The 17,713-nt window shown below is 36.0% G+C and overlaps 1 protein-coding gene across 3 annotated transcripts in view; it reads right to left on the reverse strand.

Moving 5' to 3' along the window:
* Positions 1 to 17,713, reverse strand: part of CERT1 (ceramide transporter 1) — a 113,697-nt gene that overhangs the window by 34,672 nt on the left and 61,312 nt on the right. For all 3 annotated transcript variants that reach the window (XM_044916914.1, XM_044916913.1, XM_021701986.2), the window contains exons 7-8: positions 7,909 to 8,066; positions 3,710 to 3,802 (exon numbers count right to left, since the gene is read on the reverse strand). In XM_044916914.1, the coding sequence (XP_044772849.1) occupies positions 3,710 to 3,802; positions 7,909 to 8,066 (251 nt within the window). The remainder of the gene's footprint in view (positions 1 to 3,709; positions 3,803 to 7,908; positions 8,067 to 17,713) is intronic.

Here is a 17,713-nt window from a genome sequence, read left to right on the forward strand (position 1 = left end):
CTGCTGAGGCCAAAGCCCTGTCAGCAAATACACCTCCCCAAAGCAGAATTAATAGCGCCCACCTGTGCTTTACAATTGGCAGAAGTCTTTTTATTTTTTTATTTTTTTAAAAAAAAAATTTTTTTTTTTTAAGATTTTATTTATTTGCGAGAGAGACAATGAGAGACAGAGAGCATGAGAGGGAGGAGGGTCAGAGGGAGAAGCAGACTCCCTGCTGAGCAGGGAGCCTGATGCGGGACTCGATCCCGGGACTCCAGGATCATGACCTGAGCTGAAGGCAGTCGCTTAACCAACTGAGCCACCCAGGCGCCCTACAATTGGCAGAAGTCTTAAAAATTAATATCTACAGTGACTCCAAATATGCCTTCCTAGTACCATATGCCATATGGAGCAACTTAAAGAAAAGGGGATTACTGTCAAGACATAACTCCCCAATCAAATATGGGCTTGAGATTATTACACAAATTTAAAGGATGGCTCTCCAAAACCGAATAGCCCTTGAAATCGAGTAGCCCTTGAAATCCCCACTGCACTTCAAAGAGGCCCAGTATTATATGACTGGCTCCTTGCTGGGACCCAATGGCTATGAGACTCTAACTTGTCCATAGCTTCCCCCAGGCTGGACAGGTCACTGTACTCTGGGTTTTGCCTGGAGGCACAGACACATTATTAAAACAATTACCAACCCAGCTAACCTTCCAAATTTAAAACAATGGTGGACATGTTTTGTGTGACATTGGTATGACCACCTAGCATTTATCTTTGTTCCCTCTTTGAGATTGGAGATTGTTTGGCACATGAAAACTCTTAAGTACACGGTCAAAGCCCTAAATGACACTCAAAATAGCATTTCTCTATTAAATACTAAAGTAATACAAATGCGCAAAGTAGTTATACAAAACTTGCGCTATCATAAAAACAATGCTGTGTATACATTCTAGATTACCACAAAAATATTTCTGGGTTTCTAACTGACATGAATACTCAAGTTGGCACTTTAAATGATCTCTTTCCTTTAGTGATTGCTTAAAACTCCTAAACTGGAGGAAAATTATCAAAGGTCAACTATCCAAGGTCTTTTATTCAGAACAGTATTAACCTTATTTTGTCATTTCCGGTGTCTCCCTTCCTAGTGTGAAGACTTCACTGCCATAACTTCCAGCTAACAGATCCTTTCTACTCAAGGAGGTTCATCTATGTTGACCTCGTTGGATTCAGCTGCCTCCCCTTTCATAACTCCCCTATATGTTCCCCAACTGACCAATATTGACTCATATGTAGGGACATCTCTATGCCCTATTCAGCAGGAAGACGTTACAGAAGATGAGATCTTCCACCTTCAACAACCTTAAAGATTTAAGGGTCAAAATTGTTCAGGGGGTAAATGGTGAGGGAACAGAAGGCAAGCTGAAGACAAAGCACAAGCTGACAGCCTGCAACCTCCCCCCACCCCCTATTCCTGGGTGGGACATGTATGACATCCTTCCATGAATCTCCCAACTATCTTAATGTTAATCCCTTGTTAGGTGAAAAACAATCTTAACTTGACAATGGCAAGGCCTCCAGTATCCTGTGAGTCTTCTTTAGCATACGAAAATCCTTTTGAAACTTCCCTTTTTCCTAACCTCCCCCAACCCCATAGTATATAAACAGCCACCCCTCACAACCCCAGGGGCAGCAGCTCTTTCTGCCCAAGGGTCCTGTCCCTGTGCTTTAATAAAACCACCATTTTGGGGCGCCTGGGTGGCTCAGTCGTTCAGCGTCTGCCTTCGGCTCAGGTCATGATCCCAGGTCCTGGGATCGAGCCCCACGTTGGGCTCCCTGCTCTGCGGGGAGCCTGCTTCTCCCTCTCCCACTCCCCCTGCTTGTGTTCCCTCTCTCGCTGTGTCTCTCTCTGTCAAATAAATAAATACAATCTTTAAAAAAATAAATAAATAAATAAATAAATAAAAATAAAACCACCATTTTGCACCAGAGAATTCTTTCTTGGCTGTTGACTCGAGACCTCCCCCCACCAAACTTTACCTATATTCCAAAACCACATCACCTCCTTTTTCCATCTTGCTTTTTCCCCACCTTCCTTCCCCCAAAACCCTTGTCGACAGAAGGGAAGATAAACAAGCATACAATTACACTTATATATGGCTGGTAGGAGATACCATATATTGTTAAGCACATGGGCTTTTTGTATTTCCTATAATCTTCCTACATGAACATCTGGTTTTACTTATAATATGAAAAAAATTAGGTAATTTTAAGAGTTGACAGTTTACCCCCAAAATAAACCAAAAATAGCAAAAACAATGTGCTTAGCTTCAGAATAAAAATTAAAATTGTAATAGCTTATATCCCAGTAACTTGTTTTTTAAAACCCCGAGGGTAGCTAATTATATGATTTTTACATATTCTAGAAGGAATAATTGACAGCTCAATAACTGTGATGTATTACAGCTCAAGCCCCATCATTATGAATTTCCACACCTGGAAATCAATTCCAACATAAAACATACTCAGTCAACAGCAACTCTATTTTTTTCCTTTCTAAAAACAGCGAGAAATTTTTCAATTTTTTTTTTTTTAAAGATTTATCCATTTATTTGCGAGAGAGAGAGTGAGTGCAAAAGAGTGGGGGAGTGGCAGAGGGAGAGAATCTTTAAGCAGAATTCCTGTTGAGCACAGAGCCCAACTTGGGGCTTTGATCTTAAGATCCATGAGATCCTGACCTGAGCTGAAACCAAGAGTTTAGCTTAGCTGACTGAGCCACTCAGGAGCCCCTCTTTCCTATTTTTTAAAATATAAACTAACCATAATTATTTTTTTAAATATTTTATTTATTTGAGAGAGAGGGAGAGAGTGTGCGTGCGTGTGCACACGCATGGGGAGAGGGGCAGAGGGAGAAGCAGACTCCCTGCTGAGCAGGGAGCTAGAAGTGGGGACACCGGAAATGACAAAATAACACAACTCAAGCCAAAGGCAGATGCCCAACTGACTGAGCCACTGAGGCGCCCCTAAACATAATTATTTTAACATTCTACTTCTATCTCAATGATACCCTTTACCACTTCATTTTTAAAATGCATTTCAGGAATATCAACAGTATCCGTGACTATTACCAAATATATTTCTTATACCTTTTTCCCTCTAAAGAAATATAGTGAAAAAACAGTTTATAAAATATTAATATCTACGTGTGTGTATAGAGAGGGAGAATTTATTAATCGTTCAACAAAGAAACAAAAGAGAAAAGAAGTTGGTTTCAGGTATTTTCAAACAAGAAGCACAAGGCAATGAGGACAGTTCGAGCTCTGCTATGGACAGGACCTCACAGTATATACAGCACACACTAAAATCTTTTTGTCTGTTCCTCCATAAGTTGCTTTTATTAAAAAAAAAAAAAATTAGAAGACAACATTAAAAATTATCATCCTCCACAGGAAAGATAAAAACTTGTCCTATAATGCAGACAGGCCTAATAAATGAGTCTTTGAAAAGCCTACACTAAATTTTGTAGTCAATTAAAAAAAAAATCTATTTCAGAATAAGCCTAACATTTATATATTATGAAATATACATTTAATTAAACACTGAAGAACATACTACATATCTAGAATATTTAAAGGCTGTAAAAGTATTATTTAAAAATTAATCACTTTTGAGACAGATATGGCCTATATTTTCCTCCTTCTAAAATAAAAATATAACTTCATACCTCATAATCTGGCCCTCCAAAGTGGGATTTTTTCTTCAGTTCTGTCATGGCATTTTTGTATGCTTCCTCTATTCTTCTTCTCTTCTCAATTTCCTGTTTTGTTTTAAAAAGAAGCAAGTGAAAAATTATCATTTAGGGTGGGCATTTTCTCCGCATTTCACTGAAATTTTATAATTTGGCCAAACAACAGTAACAAAAACCCCACTCTATTCCTGTGAAATATGAGCTTGATTCGGCCATAGAAAAGTTTTTCTCTGAGCTATACATTACACACAAGATACCATTTAAATCACTACTAAGATCCATCTTATAAGTAGGTTATGGATTTATTTTTTTTATTTTTTTAAACATTTTATTTATTTATTTGACAAGAAAGACACACAGCGAGAGAGGGAACACAAGCAGGGGGAGCAGGAGAGGGAGCAGCAGCTGGCTTCCCTGCTGAGCAGGGAGCCCGATGTGGGACTAGATCCCAGCACCCTGGTATCATGACCAACCCAACTGAGCCACCTGGAGCCCTAGGTTATGGATTTAGATGGATTAAGTAACTGCCAAAGCATCTATACTTAAAAAAAACAGAAACAAAGAAAAAAGATAAATTAACACCACAGAAATGCCTACAAGGTATTCATGTGTTTGCTTACCCCACCCCACCCCCAGTAAAAGCTGTATCTATTTTGCTTTCAAGAAAAAAAGCAATGGATACCAGGAAGAAAATAACTCAATTAACAGGTGAAATCAATGAATGTTAAAATATATTCTAAGAAAGATAAATTTCTGGTACTTTCCCACTGCTGGTTAAAACTATTTCAGGGATGAAAAAGAGCTCAGATTTCTACTTTAACCCTTTCCTCAATCTGTAGTTCTAAGAGGTTAAAAGACCCAAGGTCAATTTAGAAAGGTTGGCTCTGACACCAATCTCAAACTTATTTCTACAACAATGGATTGCACTGGTCAAATCTGATAACTGAAGTCTAACAAGCTTGTAAGGAACCTAATGCCTTTGTTCCCTTACCTCAAATACCTAAGGGCTTAATTAAAGTCCACATGAACTCACACAAAGCTAACTACTTCCAAATACCTATCTGAATTAAAGTTCATGCAAATCAGTGAATTAGTTCATTAGAACCAAAGCGTAATTTCTGCATACTCAAGAGAAAGCGGGTCTATAGACCCACCAGAATAGCTAAAATTACAAAACAAAACAAAGAAACACCCACAAAAACCTGACAGTACCAAGTGTTGCCAAGGGTGAAGAGCAAATGAATTCTCATCTATTGCTGGTAGAAGTATAAACTGATATAACCACTTTGGAAAAGTGTTTGCCAATATGCACTGCAGCTAGCATACACCCCATGAACCAACAATTCTACTGCTAGGTATGTACCTATATCCACCAAAAGCTAGGTACACGAATGCTCACTGCAGCTTTATTCACAATAGCCAAAATATAAAAAAAAAACCTAAGTGTCTATCAACAGGAAAAACTGATAAACAAATTGAAGGCTTACAATGAAATATAATGAAAAAGAATAAACTACCAGTAAATGTAACAACACGAATGAGTCTCACAGACAATGCTGAGGGGGAAAAAAGTCAAACACAAGTGTATATATGGTCACGTCTTGAGATGGTGGTATGGTATGGACCAGGGAGGCATGCAGGAAACTTCTAGGTGCTATAAAAATTCCTTATCTAATCTGAGTTGTGGTTATAGGGGTGTATACATAGCACAAAAATGAGCAAGCAGTACACTTGGTGCATCTCACTGTATTCATGCTATACCTTAATTTTCAAAACTGAACACAACAAAAACATACAGCACAGCTATAATATTCAAAGGATTTAAGGGAAAATGAAAAAAGCATGTGAAATTACACACATGAGAGCCTATTAATGTAAGCAAACATCTTCAACGAATAGATTTTCTCTTCCTAACATTGTTAATAACTAAAATTGTTTAATCTCACAATTTTTGGTCTTCTTGGATGTGACTAGCTAACAATTAAGTATACTTCTATAATAGAAGGGATTATTATTACAGGTAACCAAGTAAAATCATCACCACTAGATATTAATTTTCTATTATTCAGCTGAAAGAATAATGGAACTGACATTAGAAATCAAAGTATAAACAATTCTGCTATCAAACAGCTGTTATTATATCACCTATGACCTATTTAATTGCTCTCCTTAGATTAAGCTCCTTGACGGACAATTTCCTGTTTATTGCTGTTTCCCCATTTCTAGCTTAGAGCTTAGCACAGCATAAGCATATAAATACTTTTTGAATGAAACAGAAATTTCAATTAAACAATATTAAATTATCACTGTACTTTCCTTCCCAAATATATAAATTACTTAAAAATCTGTTGATAAACAACACTCTCTATTCAAGAACTTTCTATTCCTTATAGAGTGTGTGTATACACACACACACACATATACATGTATGTACACCACGCATATACATATAACATAGGTATACACACACACATACATACTGCATATCAAACATACCCACACTCTTACATTTCATATAAAATGTAACTGGGATCCTATTTCAACTTAGAGAAAAAATTATAGTGAATAAGATTTGCCATCAGACCTGTAAAAGACTATAAAATGCAGTAGTTTCTCAATTTCAATTAATATTGCCATCTTTTGTGGCTTTTCTTTGCTTAGATGTTGCACTGAAAAGCAACAAAATTATTTTTTCACAGATCCTTTATTGCTCCTCAATGAAGAAAAAGAATAGATAAGACTGACAACAGTGAAGTTAAGCAAAAGTTCACTTCCCTTTTCAGCACTGCAAGTAAGAAACGTGATTGCTGAAAGGATGGGAAAGCCAGGTTTCATTTTTAATGAATATTTTTTAGGTATTGTGATTAGAATATATGAATGAAGATGATGATCCCTTAGTGAAGGATAAAAAGACGAGAGACTGAAACCTTAAGAGAAAAGTGCAACAAAGTTTAAAATAAGCTAGTCTGGACAAGTTGAATGATTCTCTTGAGCTATGTCTAATGAGTTAAGGGGTTGTCCTGTTTTCTCAACACATTATTTTTGTGTGTACATGGAATCTTCTAAAAAATAAATTTGATTCACACTGTTAGAGTTGAAATCTCTGAAGATAAAATAGTCTGACTCCAGAATAATGAAATGTCTGTACCTTAAATATACATTTTCACTGCTTGTTTTTAAAGAATATGTATTACCAGTCAATATGGTTTACTGTCACCTACACTTGAGAATTCTTTTCTTCTACACAGGGGGACTTCCTTAAATACACAGTACTAATCAAACCCCTGGCCATCCTGCCATTAATCATCAGTGGTAACATTGTTTTACCTAGTTTCCTGCTCAAATTGATTAGACCTTGAAACACTAAAAGCAATTTGACTCATTCAAGAATGACAGGATTCTGACTAACGTCTGGCCTAGTATTCAGAGCTGTAATATAAAATAGAGTAAAATTCTTCCAACTGGTACTTAGCATCTCTGGACCAGTCTCTGGGCCTCTCAGTTCCTTCTATAAAATGCTGGCATTAGACCAGAACTAAATCTTCTAAGATATGTTATAGTTCTAACATTTCATTATTTTCCTGATGTTGAATTCTAAATAGAAGTTTTCCTACTAAACAAATTTACTGAGCCATAGTTGACATTAGGAACTAAAGATTCATATTGTAATGTTACTATCAGTGCTGAAGTTTAAACAAAGGTGAAAGCAGGTGAACATGAGGCAAATGTTCCATGAACAACATGTGTTAAATAATAGTACAATGACCCTGGAAAGTATATATGGCTACAAATGCAGTAAGTTAATGTTTAACTTGATAAATTGGTGTTTCAGTTCATATAACTTAAATGCAGCTTCACATATTTCACAATAAAGCTAGGTAATGTGAAGTGGCTCATCATTTCTATTCCAAGGCATTACCATTACTACTACAAAAATTTCTCTATTAAAATCCTACCACAAATTTGTGTTGTATAGTAACTGAATACATAACTGGTAAATCTCACTAGGAAAATGAGTTTAAGATGCCTACAAACTTTCAGAGGAGTAGTACCCCCGGCTACTTCTATCAATCCCAATAGGTTTTTCCCTAAGAAGTTAGTTTAAATGTTCAATCAATATATAAAGCTGAAATAAAATCAGATCATTTTTTAAGAGGAAGAAAAATGAGACTTACCTTATCCAGTCTCTTTTGCCAGCTGTCCTCACGTTTTACCATTAGTTCGATACAATGAGAAAGCGTAGCAAGGATTCCCGCAGTAGTTGCTTTAAAAGTTATTGCCTCCCCTTTAAAGTCTATGCCATTAATTCCTCTTGGTGTGACATGTGGAAATACTGGGGGGGGGGGGGGAAAGTTACTCACTGGAAGTCTTTCTAATGAAGAAATAACTCTTCATCACAACTTAAAACTAGAAAATGTTTAAAACCCAGCAAGTCAGAGCAGGCTTTTGGATTATAATTTCCCTCTTGTTGGCCAACATATAAAAATTCCCATTCCATACTCCATAAGCAAAGAAGCTTGCAGCAGCATATGTACTTTCATATCTTTTTTTCTGGGTTCTGTTTCCTGAAATCTATTTGCTGTACTGCACCCAGTGAACAAAGTGGTAGGAGGAATAATACTTTAACAATAACACCCTGCCAGCTTAAAGCAGGACCAAATTACGGCAAGAACTACCTTACATTCTGAGAGACCTAAAATTTAAAAAATACCTGACAATAAACTATAGAACTGAATAAGGTCATGTAAAACTTTTAAATAAATATCCACAATTAAGTTTGAGACCAATGCACACATTAAATGGCTCTTATGTTTACATTTTATAATTTTAACTCAGAGTTCGCCTTTGAATTAATGAAAAATCTTACAACTCAACAAGATGCAAGCAAGACAGCATAATATCTTATACTCTTAACTAATAAGAAATCATTCCAATAGAACACTTGTAAGTGAAATAATGATACTTTCAACTTTAAAAACTCATGTAGATATGACAGCAAAGGTATAATCCACAAAAGAAAAACTGATAAAGTACACTTCATCAAAATTTAAAATTTCTGCTCTTAAAAGTATTGTTAAAAGAATGAAGGTTATGTAGAATGAATAAGTCTACAGGTCTAATGTATGGCACTATCACTATAATTAATAATACTGTGCTGAATACTAGAAATTTGCTGAGACAGATTTCAGGTACGGTCATTACAAACAAAAATGGTAACTATGTGAGGAGATGATATGTTAAATAGCTTGACTGCAGGAATCATTTCACTATGAATATCAAATGTTATATATCTTAAATACATATAATTTCCACTTTAAAATACTTACAAAAAGAGAATGAAGAGACAAGCCACAGACTACAAGAAAATCTTTGCACAGCATATAGCTAATAAAGGATTTGTATCCTTTATCAATATATGTTACACATAACATATATTAATATAGAATACTGACACATTCTATACTTCAATATAGAATATACATGGTCATCTCAAAACTTAATGATAAGAAAATATATAACCCAACTAAAAAATTGGGACAAAAGATTTGAACACTCTTCAACACAGAGATATGGACAGCAAATAAGCACATGAAAAGATGCTCAATACCATTAGTTACTAGGGAAATACAAAAAAAAAAACCATAACAAGACACCACTACATACCTACTGTAAGACTAAAATTTGTTTTATGTTTTTAAAGATTTATTTATTTGAGAGAGAGAGAGAGAGCACGGGCACGTGAGCAGGGGAGGAGCAGAGGGAGAGGGAGAATCCCTGAGCAGACCCCCCTCTGAGCATGGAGTCCCACACAGGGCTCGATCCCAGGACCCTGACACCATCATCTGAGTGGAAACCAAGAGTTGGCCACTTAACCAACTGAGCCACCTAGGTATCCCAAGACTAAAATTTAAAAAGACTGACCATGCCAAGTGTTGGTGGGGATTTGGAGGAACCAGGACTATCCTATATGGCTGGTAAAATGAACCTTGGTGGTTGTTTGTTTGTTTTTTTAAAGATTTTATTTATCTATTTGAGAGAGAATGAGAGAGAGCATGACAGGGGAGAGGGTCAGAGGGAGCTGGGAGCCTGATGCGGGACTTGATCCTGGGACTCCAGGATCATGACCTGAGCCTAAGGCAGCCACTTAAATAACTGAGCCACCCAGGTGCCCCTCTTGGTGGTTTTTTAAAAAGTTAAATATACACCTACCATATGATTCAGCCATTCCACTACTGAATATTGACCTCAAATAAAATATATGTCCATAAAAACACTGCACATGAATGCTCATAGCAGCATTATTTGTAATAGCCAAAAACTATAAAAATCCAAATGTCCATCAAGAGATGAATGGAGGGGCGCCTGGGTGGCTCAGTTGGTTAAGCGGCTGCCTTCAGCTCAGGTCATGATCCCGGAGTCCCGGGATCGAGTCCCGCATCGGGCTCCCTGCTCAGCGGGGAAGCCTGCTTCTCCCTCTCCCTCTGCCTGCCTCTCTGCCTACTTGTGCTCGCTCTCTCTCTGTCAAATAAATAAAAATCTTAAAAAAAAAAAAAAAAGAATAAACCTTTAAAAAAAAAAGAGAGATGAATGGATAAGCAAACTGTGTTGTATCAACACAAGGGAATACTACTTAGCAATGAAAAGAAATCAAATACTAATACAAACAGTAACATGATGTATCTCTAAGAAAGAAACCAGGCCAAAACCCTCCCACATACTGCATGAGTCCATTTATATTAAACCTGAGAATATGCAAACTAACCTATAGCGACAAAAAAAGAGATCAGAATGGTTGTTTGGGAATAGGGAGAGGAGGGATGACAAAGAGATGGAGCAAACTTTTTAGGGTGATAGATATGATAATGATCTTGATTATAATATCTTCAGGACAATATAAAAACTGACCAAATCATGCACTTTAAATAATGTGCAGTTTACTGTAGGTTAATTATATCGCAATAAAGCTGTTAAAAAATTTATTTTTTCTTATATTTTCTGAAAAGCCTTTCTATCATTGTAAATTCTATATTTTCTATCACTCTTACCAAGACTGCATTTTCATTATAAACTATTTTTATTAATGCAATGAAATCAAAGGTCATCTGTGTTCTGCATAAAAGAATGTGTACAACTAAAATAATGTGTCCTCTTCTGCTGAATGCTAATTTATATACTTAATATATATAAACTTTATACAGAAGATGAAAGAGTGACATGAAATGTTTTTGAAAAAACTCTAGAAATACAGAAATGTACATCTTCAGCTGTACTTACTACTTTCAGAAGCAGCCACCTAAAATCCTTTTCAGAATGATACAGTGATTATGTCATAGACTAAGCTTTCAAACAGTTGATATTTTCAACACTTTATTTTAGTGTCTCACACACAGTAATGTCTCTGAAATAAATCTCTCATGTTACATCTGTTAGTAAATGAAAGTCATGATGACAAAACCTCACCTTAATCTGTTATCCACTGGGCTCCTCTAAGTACTGGTTACTTTGATTTTTCCTCCAAGTCTCTTATACCTTATACTGTAGAACTATATCAATCTTGATGGGAAAACTTAAGTAGAACTCTGAAGTACTTGGTAATTTTAGATGAGCATACTCATCTAAATATCTCAGCTAAAAATAAGGAAGTGACTATTTTTTTTTTTTTTTTTTTTTTAGAGAAGAGGAGAGAGAAAGGAAGGGGTGGGGGGAGGCGGAGAGGGAGACAGAGAATCTTAAGCAGGCTCCATGCCCAGCCCAGAGCCTGATGCAGGGCTTGATCTCACACATTGAGATCATAACCTGAGCCGAAATCAGGAGTTGGACGCTTAACTGACTGAGCTACCCATGTGCCCTGCACCACCGCCCCCCCGCCGCCACTTTACTTTCTTTCTTTTCTCCTCTTCTTCCTTCCCTTTTTTTTTAGAGAGGGAAGGGGGGGTACTCTTAAAAGAGACAAAGTGACATGCCATAGTTTCCTCTGGGAAAATGATACACTGGAATACAAGGAAATAAAAAATATGTGACTGTAACCATGTCAATGAAAGGCAAAAATGGAAGAAATCAGAAAATGACCTGTAAATCTAGATCTGTAAGTATTAGGCTCCAAAGATTACCATTCAGATTTATAGTTCTTTCAGTTGAACTCTTAACCTTATATACTTTAAAACTCTTTTAAAGGTATGAACAGTCAGAAAATTAAGGAACCTATAAATTCACATCAACATGTCAAAAATAAAAACAAATGCTGAGAGAAGCTGAGCTATTTGAAATCCTTTCCTTTCATTAAGACTCTCAAACACTATTTTTGTTTTTGTTTTTTTTTTTTTTAAAGATTTTATTTATTTATTCATGAGAGACAGAGAGAGAGAGAAGCAGAGGGAGAAGCAGGCTCCCAAGGAGCAGGGAGCCCGATGCGGGACTCGATCCCAGGACCCTGGGATCATGACCTGAGCCGAAGGCAGACGCTTAACCGTCTGAGCCACCCAGGCGCCCTCAAACACTATTTTTGAATAGTAGGCAACATAAGGGGGAATCCCCAGTTTCTGTAGTGAGTTTTTCTCATTTCCTTACATCAGAAAGATTGTATATGTGTCTGTATGTGTGTGTGTGTGGTACACAGACACACAGGAACAGAAAAATATTGGCAGGTAAGTCCTTCTGAACATACAAGATGGCAATCTGTTTAAAGCTCTCACCTGTCTACTATGATAAAGAAGAAACATGGTTGAAGACTATGACACTGATATCAATCACACTAGGATCAACAATCAGTTAGTTCTGGACTAGTGGCCTATTGTAGATGTGCTTTCTCTAAGATACAGTTGGCTAAAAAACTGAATTTAAAATATTTTCACATGAAAAAAGTCTCCGAGCTAAATGGGGATGAAAGTGACTGGTGGTACAAATTTTCTGTTTGGACAGTTAATGCACAGGCACACAGATTAGGTTGAAAGAAAGAACAGGGTATTGCTCATGTTTCCTAGAGTAATGCATGTTTCATTAACACTTTTCCTCTTAGTGAGTTTCATCGAGAGTATACCTTGATTTGATAGATCAGTTAATATCTATAGTCATTCTTTTATATAGTTGATGACATGACAAAATGTTCTTGTATATTATTTACAAAATATGAAGAGATGTAAGTTAGGAAACTGGTCAGAAAATATAGTTAAATGGTAACAACTGGAAAATATAAAAGACACAAAAAATCCACATACGTGGCCATCTTCAACATTTAATACAATTTAATCATAAGAAATGAGGGTTTAGGTAGGGAATTTTTTATTTTAGATTGCTTTAATCTAAACTAAAGGCCAAAAAATCTAAGCGTATTAAGTCAGCTATTTAGTCTATTTTTTAATAAGTTTTATTTTTTTATTTTTATTTTTTTTTATTTATTTGAGACAGAGAGAATGAGAGACAGAGAGCATGAGAGGGAGGAGGGTCAGAGGGAGAAGCAGACTCCCTGCCGAGCAGGGAGCCCGATGAGGGACTCGATCCCGGGACTCCAGGATCATGACCTGAGCCGAAGGCAGTCGCTTAACCAACTGAGCCACCCAGGCGCCCAATAACAGTTTTATTGAGATACAATTCACATACCACAAAATGGACTCAACATGTACAATTAAACAGTTTTTAGTGTATTCATAGGTTTGTACAAGCATCACAACAATCAAGTTCAGGACATTTTCACGAACCACCCTGAAAATCCCATACACATTAGCAGTCACTTCCTAGTCCTACACCTACTCACCAATTTACAGTCTTCAGAGTATAAAGTTTTTGCTTCTTTTGTTAAGTTTATTCCCAAGCATTTAATTCTTTTTATAAACTGCCATAAAGATACTACTATAAATGAAACCATTACCTTAACCTTCACATTGTTCATTGCTAGGGTATAAATACAATTTTTTTTTTTTAAGTAAGCTCTATATCCAATGTGGGCTTGAACTCATGACTCCAAGATCAAGAGTCACATACTCCATTAAATGAGCCAGCCAAGCACCCCACAACTGATTTTTTATATATTGATCTTATTCCCTGCAATCCTGCTGAACTCATGTTAGTTTTAATAGTTTTTTAGTGGATTTCTTATGCTTTTTTGCTATACAAGATAATGGCATCTTCTATTGAGGAGGGCACATTCTGCATGGAGCACTGGGTGTTATGCACAAACAATGAATCATGGAACACTTCATCTAAAACTAATGATGTAATGTATGGGGATTAACATAAGAATAAAAAAAGAAAAGTACAAGAAAAAAAAAGATAATGGCATCTTCAAATAGAAATAGTCTTAATTCTTCCTTCTGAATTGGGATGCCTTTTATTTATTTTTCTTGTCCAGTTGTCCTAGCTAGAATCTTTAATGCAGCGCTGAACAGAAGTGGCAAGAATGGACATGTTCCTGATATCAGGGGAAAAGCATTCACTTTTTCACCATTAAATGTGATGTTCATTGTGGGTTTTTCACAGATACTTTGGGTAGTCATTCCTAGTTTTTTGAGTGTTTTTATCATGAAAGAGTATTAGATTTTGTCAAATGTTTTTTCAACATCTACTGAGATGACCACCAGTTTTGGCCTTTATTCTACTGATATGATTATTGTATCTGATTTTCCCATGTTAAGCTAACTGCATTCTGGGATAAATCCCTTCTGGTAATGGTGTATAATCTTTTTTAGATGTTGCTGGATTTGGTTTGCCAGTACTTTATTGAGTATTTGTGTCTATATTCATAAGAGATATTGGTCTATAGTTTTGCAATATCTTTGTCTTGTTTTGGTATCAAGGTAAAACTGGCCTCAGCAAACAGTTTAAGAAGTATTCCTCCTAAAGTTTGGAAGATTTTGTGAAGAAACAGCATTAATTCTTCTTTAAATGTTTAGAATTAAGCAGTGAGGCCATCTGAGGCTGGGCTTTTCTTTGTGGGAAGTTTATTACTAATTATATCTCTTTATTTATTATTGGTCTATTTGCATTTTCTATGTCTACTTGAGTCAAGTTCAGTAGTTTGTGCCTTTCTAAGACTTCTGTCCATGTCATCTAAGTTATCAAATTTGTCGGCATACATTTATTTATTGCCTTCCCCTTTAATCCTTTTTATTTCTAAAAGGTCAGTAGTAATAACCTTCCTTTCATTTCTGATTTTAGTAATTTGAATCTTCTCTTTATTTTGATCAGTTTAGCTAATAATTTTAATATCTTTTTGGGGTGCCTGGGCAGCTCAGTGGGTTGAGCATCTGCCTTCGGCTCTGGTCATGATCCTGGGATCGAGCCCCACATCGGGCTCCCTGCTCAGTGGGGAGTCTGCTTCTCCCTCTGCTCCCCCCACCCCCGCTCATGTTCTCTCTCTTGGTCTCTCTCAAGTAAATAAATAAAATCTTTAAAAAAAAAAATTTGGTATCTTTTCAAAGAATGAGGTTATAGTTTGTGTTTTTTGATTAATTCATCAAAATTTAATTTTGATATCTTTAATTTTGTTAATTTGGTATCTTTTCAAAGAACCAATTTATAGTTTGTGTTGTTTTTTGAGTCTCTCTCTTTTTTTTAAAGATTTTATTCATTTGAGAGAGAGGCAGAGAGAATAGGTGGGGGGAGGGGCAGAGGGAGAGGGAGAAGGAGACTCCCCACTGAGCAGGGAGCCCGATGAGGGGCTTGATCCCAGGGACAACCTGAACCCATGGTAGATGCTTAACCATGTGAGCCACCCAGGCGACCCTCTTTCTTCTTTTATAATAAAGGTGTTTCAGCTATACATTTCCCTCTAAGCACAGCTTTAGCTGCAGCCCATCTGTTTTGGTATCTTGTATTTTTGCTTTCATTCATCTCACAGTATTTTCTAATTTGCTTTGTGACTTTTGTCTTTAATTCACTGGTTATGTAGGAGTGTGTTAATTTCCATGTATTTATGAAATTTCTAAATTTCTGTCATTGATCTCAAATTTTATTCCTTTGTGGTTAAATGACGTACTTTGTATGATTTCAATCCTTTTAAATTAGTTGGAGCTTGTTTTATGGCCAAGAATAAGCTCTCTCCTGAAGAATGTTACATGTACTACTGAGAAGAACATATATTCTATTGTTAAGTGGAGTATTCTGTACATGTCTACCAGGTCTGATTGTTTATAAGTATTTTATTTCCTTATTGGTCTTTTTCCTACTTTTTCTATCAATTGTTGAAAGCTAGATATTTAAGTCTCAAACTATTACTACTGAATTGTCTTTTTTTTTTTCTCTTCAATTTGGTCAGGTTTTGGTCCATGTATTTTGGGGTTCTGTTATTACATGCAACTACATGTTACAATTGTTATATCTTTCTGATGAATTGAAATTGTCATCATAAAGTCTCCCCTTTTGACCCTAGAAATATAAATTAAGAAAAGATGACACAGCATATAACAGAAGAAAATTTACATTAGAGGTAAATAAGAAGTTTATTCACAAAAGATTGAGCAAAAAGTCCTTCTGCCATGATCTAAACTCCTGAGGTCTTTAACTAAGGAAGGTGTTTTTGTAACCAAAAATTCCTCCTCTGGTCTAAAATTCAAATTACTTTAATTGCCTTTCTTCTCATCTTAGAACCTGTGGATGTTTTACTCTACTCTTCAAAACCCACCCCTAATCCTATTCTTGAAATACATACAACTTACTATCAGGTTGGTATACTAGTTTTAAATTTTTAAAAACTTAACATATTACTATCACAATATGTGATCTAAACCAAATCTTTAATGATGGCTATAATGGTGAGTATCATTATAATAACCACTCTCAGGAATGAAGTATCATTTCTCCTTTTTCTGATGCTTGTTGGATCTAGCAGAAAGACCCTGTCTTTATTTGAGAGATGACTGACACCCTAATCCCAGGCTATGATTAAGTAGTACCAGGTTTTTAAAGACTTCATGTTTTGTTCACTTTACCAGATTATATACAAAGCTTCCAACTTATTTCTAGAGGTTAACCACAGAAAGATACTTTCCATCTATGGTGATTAACAAGAGTTAATTTTCATCAACACTAAGAAAGGAATTACTTTAAACAGTGAATTCCAGAAGTGTACTTAAAACATGACTCATGATTTAAAAAATTATACAAACATCTTGTAGGATATTTCTCAAAATGACTTTAATAACCCTGTCTTCTGTTGCTTGGTTTCAAGGCTCTTTTCAAAAAAAGAAAGACTGAAGGCTTTCCTCAAATGTCTGGAAATCTGGCTATCTGTTCATATTTAAGAGTAAATTACTGGAAGCTCTGTAAGCACTAGCAGGGTTTTTTAATTAGTGGACTTAATCAAAGGGTGATCTGGTAGTGAGACAGCTTTTTCATGGTAGACACAGAAAATCTCTATTTATAGGTCCTTTCTTTGTGGTCATTCAGCATCTACAGAGTTATGTTCTAATTCTGTATCAGAAAATATATGCTTGGTTGATGCGTATTCTGAAAACACAGTAGAAGAAAGGAGCTGCAGTAAGTAGACTTTCATTTAGTGCCTGGTTTAGGGTTCTCGGATAAACAGAACAATGAGGCTGTTATATTTCAACAATCAGTATGTAAATTTCCACGTAATCCCTTTAAGGATAGGCCAATACACCTATCCTTTACTATGTCAGGTATTCCTGAATCTAGAACCCTCCAGTTCAATTTCTACAGAAAGTAAGTTTCCCTTCAATTCTGGGGAATGTAGGCAGGGGAGCTGACCAGGACAGAAGACTGGACCTGAAAGTTTTACAATTTTTTCAATGTCCAAACAAAATCTTTTTTCTATTAAAGCAGATTATACATTGTGAAATTAAAATGTAACTTGAAAGAATCTTTCCAAAATAATCCTCTAATTTCATAAAGGCAAATCTAGATGACTCAGTAAGGTTCAATATTTTAGTTCCAAGTTGGAAGGACCAGTTTGTAGTAAGAAGCTAGTATTTTGCAAGACTGGGAGGGGGCAGGTCATAAGGAGGAAGAGAGCCATGATGAAAATAA

This window comes from Neomonachus schauinslandi, chromosome 7, assembly GCF_002201575.2.
Source record: "Neomonachus schauinslandi chromosome 7, ASM220157v2, whole genome shotgun sequence".
Lineage (NCBI taxonomy): Eukaryota > Metazoa > Chordata > Mammalia > Carnivora > Phocidae > Neomonachus > Neomonachus schauinslandi.